This window comes from Alligator sinensis, unplaced genomic scaffold (genome assembly GCF_000455745.1).
Source record: "Alligator sinensis unplaced genomic scaffold, ASM45574v1 scaffold320_2, whole genome shotgun sequence".
Classification (NCBI taxonomy): domain Eukaryota; kingdom Metazoa; phylum Chordata; order Crocodylia; family Alligatoridae; genus Alligator; species Alligator sinensis.
The window spans coordinates 308,960-318,292 of NW_005842684.1; the positions used below are offsets into that span (position 1 = coordinate 308,960).

Here is a 9,333-nt window from a genome sequence, read left to right on the forward strand (position 1 = left end):
CTTAGGAACAGTGAGGCAAAGAACTCGTTGAGGAGTTCAGCCTTGTCCCCTCTGTCCGTCACCAATTGTTTCTGCCCATTTAGCAGGGGTCCTATTCCTCCCTGGGCCTTCCTTTTACTCCCTATATATCTAAAAAACAATTACTTGTTGTCTTTTTACTTGGGTTGCCATCCTCAGCTCCATGGCAGCTTTGGCCCGTCTAACTGCCTCCCTACAAGCACGAGCAGAGGAGGTATATTCATCTTTGGTGATCTCTCCCTGTTTCCACTTTTTATGTGCTCCCCTTTTGTCCCTTAGGCTGCCCTGGATTTCTCTGGTCAGCCAGGGAAGCCTCCTGGCCCCTTTCCCCCTTTTGCCTCGCTCAGGGATCGCCTTGCTTTGTGCCCGAAGGATCATTTCCTTAAGGCACAGCCACCCTTCTTGGGCTCCCATCACTTCAAAACTCCTACTCTGCAGTGTGTCCTTGACTAATCGCCTGAGTTCATTGAAATCAATTTTCCTAAAGTCTAGCACTTTCACCCTACTAGTTACCTTACCCACTCGACGTCTTATGGTGAATTCTATTATTAGGTGATCACTGTCCCCCAGATGGCTACCAATCTGTAGGTCCCCAACCATGTCATCCCCCATTGCCAATACCAGATCCAGTATGGCATTCCCCCTAGTGGGACCGTGTACCTCCTGTGTGAGGTGGAGGTCCTGTACACAGGTTAGAAACCTGCGTGAGCGGTGGGACTTTGCTGTCTGTGACTCCCAGCAGATGTCCGGGTAGTTTAGGTCCCCCATGACTACCGCCTCTTTAGCTTTTATGGTCTCCGAGAGTTGCCTCAGGAGCCCCGAATCCCTTTCTTCCCCTTGATGTGGGGGTCTGTAGCAGACCCCTACCACCAAATCCCTTTCTCCTTGCCCCCCATGTAGCCTAACCCACAAGGTTAAGTTACCTCGTTGCCTGAGAGGATTTGAACCACTGAAAGCACTTTGTGTAGCCTTTCAAATCCACTAATAGTTAAAAATGACTAAAAAGGAAATCAAACTTTTTCTGGAGTTTGATTCTGAAACTATCATTTTTGGGGAAGAAAAACTAATATAAACATATATTTCGTTCAAACTAAATTAGAATTTTTTTTTCTCTCTCTTTGTTTGTTTTGGATCAACCACCAAATCCTGTCCCCAAATCAATTATTCACACAGCTCTAATCAGAAGTAATGTATGTACTCAGCAGTGTCATACTTCTGCAACTGAATGTACAATTATCATTTTCAGATAGGTGTACACATGCAAGTTACATTATATAGATAATAATTCATCTAAAAATAAGAAATCTGCCAACAAAGAATCAGAAAATCCTAGCAACTCCCCTGCCCTCTCCCAAACAAACTTTTAATAACTTTGTTTTTATTTAGTCCCTTTGCTTTCATCTGCCATGGCACCCTATGGCACCTCCTCTTAGACAATTGATAGTGTAGGTTGTTTTAACTAATACATTCTATGAGCAAAGAGAGGGTTTTACATGTTTAAACCATTAGTCCACCAGTCTGTTTGCATTGCTATATTCTATTTCTGCAACCCTGTCTGCATGGTGCTATAGTCTGTACCTTTTTGGCCTAGTCATTATTTATTGCTGTAACTCAGTCTGAGATTTGTGGACTTGTACTCCATCAATATCTTTCTCAGCTTGTACTGAAGTCAGTAGCATAACTAAGGTGGGGTAACTGGGGTAGCCACCCCAGGCACCACCTTATAGGTGAAAAAAATAGAAGTAAGCACTGCCACCCCACCAGTCAAACCAGCAGCAACCACAAGTCACTGCCACATTTTGTGCGTCACTGCTGTTTCAGCACTCAATTGCCTTGTTACACCTCTGATTAAGGTCTTATTTACGCTCTTTTCTGAATGTACCTTTTCCTTGATGCAGCTATGCAAGAGAATGTATTGCAGGCATAGGTTTTTATTAATCTCTGTAGCTGTGCCATAATCAGGTCTCATCAAAATTACCAGAACTGTATTGCGTTACATTAAGACTCTGTTTCTTTGAAAAGAGGAAGAGTCCTGAAACAAGGAGCTCTGATTATTCAAATGGAAATCTGGAATAGCTATTGCATCCTCCCTTCCAAGTCCCCTTTCCCTGTGCAGTACTTTCAAACTCACTCAGCTCAAGCACCTTTGTTTACTCCATGTGAAATTTCTCCATCAAGCATGCCGCTCCCTTAATGTTTGTATGGAAGAATCAGCCACTTGCTGGATCACTTACATGCCATTTTTTTTTACAACCCTCAGACTCTAATATTACCAAGGGCTAGAGGGCCAAAGATTAGCAACAAAAACATTTTATTAAATTTGTCTTTCAACAAACCTTCCATCATTTAATCGCTAACCCCATTTATGATTCAGATCCACTTTAGACTATGATTCTACTTTTAAAGGAAACCAAAACAAAATCCTGGTTTCAATTCCACACTCTCACAGGCTTCTCACTTAGCTTCTCTGGGCCTGAGTATCCATCTGTACAATTAAGGTGGTGTTTGACTACCTTGCAGAAGTTCTGTGGGGCTATATATGTTAAATATTGTGAGGTGCTCAGATACTATGGTAATGAGGGTGGGAGAAGCACATTTACCTCAGCTCTTGTCTATGTGGGCAGATTCAGGATCATTAATCTATATTCACTAAAGATGTGAAATTTAGCATGGATTAGTTAAACCATATTAAAACCCTACATGGACATTTTCATAGAGAATTAAAGTGGCCTTAATTTGTTTTAGTTTAATTTACATAGGAGAGTGAATTAATCTAAATTGAATTAAGGCCGTCTTAATTCTGAGTGAGACTGTCTGCTGAATGATTTGATGTCCTTCACACTATCAAGGAGGAGTCTTAGTGAAAATGAGAATCAGGCCAATAGTTTAGAAAGGCTGGCATTTGCTTTTAATTTACCTTGTTGAAACTCACTATATTTGTGTCCTTAGCTTCATGCTTTCTGATATGATGCTAATTTATTCTACAATTATGCTCAACCTGCAGCACACAGATAATGAAACATAAGTGCCAGGAAATCTTCTGATACTTTTCTTCTGGTTGAAACTGAAGTCAGGAACCAGAAGTTGTACTCCTAAGGGTGGTCTCATAATAAGATGCCATCCTTGCCTGAACACTGCCTTTAAGTGTCAGAGATAAGGGACTCCACACTGCAGTTAGTTTGTGATCTATTGTTAAACTGGGCACATCATAAATACCAGTGCAGTCTGCAGAGATTTTATGACAGATGACTAAAGAGCCTGGCTTTTACCTTAAATTACTCATTTACGATGCAGAGACACCTTGATGAAGCATGCACGGACACACAGCCCTGGCTCTGGGGAGTTTTATTGCCTCTCTTTGTTTGAAAGGCTGATTTTTCATGTTAAAAAAATAGCCTTTCAAGGAACAGTACAGTGGGAATCTACAGTGCCCCAGACTGCGTTAGAATCTTAGGAAGAATCAGCCTCTGGGCTGGAGACTATAATGTACCGAGCACTTCCTCCAAGATGCTGTACTCTATCCACCCTTTATTTATCTTATATTTATAATAATTAGAGGTAAGGGCAGTCAGCATGCTTCTGAGTAAATAGACTAGTTCTGCTGATACACATTAGGGGAAAGTGCAGCAAGCCAGTGAAGTTCCATATAGCTGCCTTTAGTATTAGATGCCTCTGTCTCCACCAGTATCATATTAAAGGAAGCTAGTGACTACAAGCAAAAGATTTACATGAAGTGTCTTATTAAAAGGTTCCATAAAGTGGAGAGGGGGGTGGGGGGCAAGGCAGACAGGAGGGCTCTTGCAAAGCTTACCTAATTACAATTTCCAGAATCTTTTGACCATCGTATGTAAAAGGTGCTATATAAGTGCAGAGCATTATTTATCGTTATTTTATAGCTTTGCCGATGGCTAAGTCCTTATATTGGCTTAATTGTAGGGTGACCATATGTCCTGTTTTAACTGGGACCATCCTGGATTTCAGAAGCTGGTTCTGGCCGGCTGTTGGGAATTATAATGGGTATCCTGGAAACAGAGGGGCAAGGGTGCAGTCTGACCAGGAGTCAGTGCAGTGTGGAGTACCTTGCAGGCAGGTAGGCAGGCATGCACCGCTGCCTACCTGGCACGTAGCCCTGTCCCTGCTGACTTGTGAGAGCACAGAGTGGAGGGGTGGGGGCAGTGTCCTGGTTTTCCAGGATTTCCATATGGTCAGCCTACTAACTTGTGAGTCTGCCCAGTAGATCACCTGCCCCACACTATATGTGATGTTTTGTGACATGAGGCACTGTCCTGTTACTGAGAGGGAATCAGAGTGACCACAGTGTTCTCTTCTCAGCCAATTAGATCCATGTAGTCCACCTACTGCATTAGCTGTACACCAGAAACTCCCACTGACTTTAATGAGAACTTTGGATGTGCGGGGTGTACCATGCCATGCATCCTTTTAAAATAGCTTCACTAACATAACTGAATGAATTAAAACATTTCCTCTATCTAAACTATGCTGGTGAACAGCTGAATTTATTCCCAGCTAAGCCAGGATCGGGGGGGAGGGCGAGCAGTACTTCAGCACTTCTTGAGCAGTAACATGCAAAAGCGATGTTAGCTCAGAAAAAGGTCATGGGGTAAAGAAGTGAAGTCATGGGTCAGTTTTTTTTCAAGGATGACAGACCTTCCAGAGTTTCACCCTGTGAACTATTTGAGCATTTTGCATAGAATTCCCCCCATGGGGGGATGGGATAGCTCTTTGTGTAGGAAGGGCACAGGGCTGAGGTCCAGGTTGTATTTCAAGCTCTGTTTCTGAATTGTAGTATGACTTTCGTGGTCAAGTCATTTAATATACCCCTATCTGGAAGAGACCCAGGTTCAAGTCCTGACTCTGCTACTGACCTGCTTGGTGACATTGGATCAGTTTACCTCATACCTCTGTTTCTCTGCCTTGGTGCTCTAAATTGTAAGCTCTCTATGGCAAAAGGTGTCTCTTACTATGCTTTCACATAGCACCTAGCACAGTGGTGCTCAGATCTTGCACAAATCCTGGAGGTGCTTTCATTGAATGAATGATAATACTGCTGCCAAGTCTTTAACTCATCCAGTAACTGCAGTATTCATTAAAAAATTAAAGCAAGGCAAGCCCACTATGCTCCAGGGTAGTATCTGCACAGCAATCAGTGTTTTGATTGGCAAATACACAATTACATTTATTGTGCAGGTAATTAAACAGTAAATTAGTCAAACAGTTAACCTAACAGGAAAGCAGAGAGATTAGGATCAACTTAAACAGTGGAATATGAAATGATTTTTAGGAGCATTTACCTTTATAATCATGTTATGACATGTATTAGGCCTAGCTGATCATTTCTACACAAGACATTTATAATGCACTTTAAAAATAATTGACAGCTTCTCTTTTGTCTGTGCTTCATGCCAGCTAATGGAAATTGATTTAAATAAAAAATAATTTACATGTTCTTATAAGATTCCATTGAATTTACAAGAGCTGGAGCACACCACATTAATTATTGCTATGTCATTGCAGCAAGCTAGCGAGAAATTAGATATAAAACTGAGCAAAAACTATATATAATTACCATTAAAATGACTCAGGCATGAAAATTAATCAAATGGAGTTGGACAAACATTATTATTCTTGTCAACAATGGGAGACCAGGTCTTATTACTGACTTTTATTTTGATCCCCTTTTCCCTTCCTGAATTAGGCTGCATATTCAGTACACATAGGCTAAGGAAACTCTTTTTTGTTAAAGTATTCATTAGAGACTGTACAGAATTGTCAAAAGCAAATGCTGCCTTTAATTGTGAGTCCAGCAGATTGCCTGGGTGCATTAGGAAGCACAGAACTTGAAACCTCTTTTTAAAGATAGGAACCACTGCACAAAATCAAACCTCTGATCCAGCTAGTCCAACGCAAGCTGCTTGAGGGGAAGGAACCTTTGAGTATGCAGTTATGGGATCACCTCTCTTCAATAGTGAGAGATTGGGTCAAGCCCTAAAGCATGAGCTTATCTCTTCCCATAAATTATCTTATGATTTAATATGAAAAATATTAATATTCTTACTGTACATTTGAAATGTCTTATCTCTCTTTAAGTACTGACAAGTTTTGGCTTCAGTGATATCATGTAGCTGTGAGTTCCACAGAGCAAAAACATCCCAACCCGCAAAGTAGGGCATAGAGCATTCCATGTTCTCACTGATCGTGTTTCTCATACTGATTATTTTCTTCACCAGGGGGACTGCTCCATGTAGACAAAAGAGCTGGAGATAGCACTGACCTCTCCAGTCCCACACCACTCCTAATGAAATGCAACCCTGTAGATCCAATAAGTTGTTTTAGAATAAGTGGACTTGCATCCAAAGTGAATTTGTAGAAGAGATACTACAATGTGGACCCTCTGGAACACATATTTTCAACAATGTACATAATAATGTTACTCCATACAGCTAAGCTGGTTTGTAGCTTTTGAGGGAATTTTGGTTTTGAATTCGAAGTTTTACGTCCTTTGTTCTGTGTCTGCTGTGAGTAGGTCAGTGTAAGGAGTAGTGCTGGAAGGGACCTTCTGGGTCATCGAATCCAGTCAACTAAAATTGTAGGCAACAATATCAGACAATTCCTTTAATTAATTTGCCAAGTTCCCTCTTAAAACCAGTTAGGTTTCTTGCCCTGACTTATCCTATTGTGAGGCTATTCCAAAAGATTGCTTTAACTATGGTAGGAAACCTTTGACTCTCCAGCCAAAATTCGTTTATGCCCATTTGTTCTTCTGCCAACATTGCCCTTGCCTGCTGTTTACCCCACTGGTGTATGTATAGAGAGCAGTCACCTCCCACCTCAGCCTTTGGTTCTTATCAGCTAAACATAACACACTTCTAGCCTTCCTTCATTACCACATCTAGTTCATCAGCCATAAAAATGACTCCTCATCATTTTACTTAGCTTTCCAGGAAGGTTGGGAAAGTTCATCTGCTGTACTGGAAGCTAATGCCATGAAGAAGGATTTATCCACGTAGGTTCCTTTCAAGGCTTTTAGTTCATGGAAGCAAAAAGAGGGAGTATAGTTTGGTGATTAAGAAACAGTCTGGACTCAACAGATTAAGGCTTAATTTCTGCCTCAGCCCAAGAATCCCCATGTGACCTTATCATCAAATCTCTCTGTACTAGGTTAATAACAATGCTACTTTCTCCCCTGTCTTTGTCTAGACTCTTGATATCCTAAACTCTCTCTCACTATGGACGTTTATACACATGCTCTGACAGGGGGGTGGAGATGGTTGAAGCACTTTAATTAGAGCAGCTCTGAGAGCCGCTCTAATTGAAGCGCCCAAAGCATCATATGTATCAGCATCCCCACTGAAAAATGGCAGTGGGGTGTTTTAACTAAAGCTCATTGAACTAACTTTAGTTAAAGTGCCCCTGCTGCCATGTTTCAGCATGGGGACACTGATACACATGATGCTGGAGTCTGCTGGAATGGGGTAATTACCATGTTCCAGCAGACTTGATTAATCAAGTTTGCTCCAATGCATTGTAAATACAGTGTGTTGGAGCAGTCTTGATGTACGTGTATAAGCATCTGAATATCTCCTAAAGACTTGTGGCCAGGTACAGGCACTATGCCTCTTCAAAAGGAGGCTAGAGGCTTCAAAAGGAGGCTAGACAGCCATCCTTTCCTGCCCATGGCAGGGGGTCAGACTAGATGATCTGCTTAGGTCCCTTCCAACCCTACCAACTATGAAACTATGCTTTCACCTGTGTAAATGATTAGAAACCAGTCTATACCCATAACTGAAAAGAAGCTCGGCACACACAGGCTGATTTAAAAATTGTGGACCCCAGTCTAAGATTTGCCCTCCCCACCACACACACCAGAGGGGGAATGTGTGTTCTGTTCACTGCCAACCTAAATTATGCTGCTTACTGAAAACTTCATAACTTAGATTGATTCCACCTCAGACTTTCTGAATGTCTGTACCTAGCCTATGGTCATCTTTACATATTCTGTGGGGTGGGGTGGGGGGTACTTTAATTAGAGTGGCTCTTGGTAGCTACTCTAATTAAAGCACCCAAGGCGTCTCATGTATTGAGCATCCTGCACTTTAAAATAGTGGTAGGGACACTTTAACTAAAGCTTGTTGAATCAGCTTTAGTTAAAGGGCTGCCATTGCCATTTTGAAGTGCAGGGACACTGAATACACAAGATGTCGAGGCTGCTGGAGCAGGCATCAGGCACACATATAGGTGCCCTATATGTCTGGATCAGGGCTGGGCAAAATCTGCCCCATGGGCCACATTGGGCCCACAGCAGATTCCATTTCCCAGCAGCCCCTGTCCACATCGATGTGGCCGGTTTCTATGGAGATCCCAGAAGCAGCGATGCCGTGACAGTGCAGGGTCACAGTTTGAAATGGAGTCTGCCATGGGCTGGATCTTCCATTTTGCCCACCCCTGGTCTAGGTTAATTTATGGTAGAGTTGGAGTTCAACCTCTCTTGCATAGTTCCATCCACTTAGATCTATGCCCAATAGGTGGAAGAGAATCTGTTCCTATATGTCCACTTTAAGAAACAGAGTGGACAGTCCATGTTTTTTTTAAATGAATTACTGATAATAAATCAGTCATCATTTTTTCCAGGTAAACCAGTAATGATAGTAACAGAATACATGGAGAATGGCTCTTTGGATACATTTTTGAAGGTAAGACTTAAAGTGCCCATATCTTGTTCTTCCTGAATTATTCTATAGAACACATGCAGCCATAAATGCCCAAAGGTCTTGTTCCAAGCCCACAGTAGAGACAGGAATAGCATAGTTGTCTTGTTTCTCTGTGTTTGTACGGCACTTAACTCAATTATGTTCTGGTCCTTGCGTGAGATTCCTAAGTAATACCGCAAAACAAATACATAATAATGATAAATTATGAAGTACTCTTTCATCTTTCAGCAAAGATTAACTTTGGGTGGGAATCGTTTGCTTGCTCACAATGCTGTCTGAAATTTCAAAAAAATTCCTGTTGTTCATCATGATGAAACCAAGGCTTTCAACATTCTGTATGAAGAACGAGACAGACAGACTCCCTTCTTCCTCAAATAGCCAATAGCCAGGTAGTCAGAGCACTCACTAGAATAAGGGATACCCAGTTCAGTCTCTGTAGTTCCTGATTCACCCCAGAAACTTAAATCTGGATTTCCCAGGTCTCAAGGGTATGTCTTGACCACAGGTCTGTAGTTTCTCTCGCCTGCATATACCTCTGCTGTAACACAGTGAATATTAAATTGTTTATACAAAGTGGAACAGTTTC

The 9,333-nt window shown here is 41.8% G+C and overlaps 1 protein-coding gene across 15 annotated transcripts in view; it reads left to right on the forward strand.

Annotated features, from left to right (window-relative positions):
* EPHA5 (EPH receptor A5) overlaps nucleotides 1-9,333 on the forward strand; it is a 386,478-nt gene that overhangs the window by 305,313 nt on the left and 71,832 nt on the right. For all 15 annotated transcript variants that reach the window (XR_003096319.1, XM_025215915.1, XM_025215906.1 and 12 more), the window contains one exon: nucleotides 8,668-8,729. Coding sequence is in view for 14 of the 15 variants with exons in the window: in XM_025215915.1 (XP_025071700.1) it covers nucleotides 8,668-8,729 (62 nt within the window). In the remaining variant the exon portion in view is untranslated. The remainder of the gene's footprint in view (nucleotides 1-8,667; nucleotides 8,730-9,333) is intronic.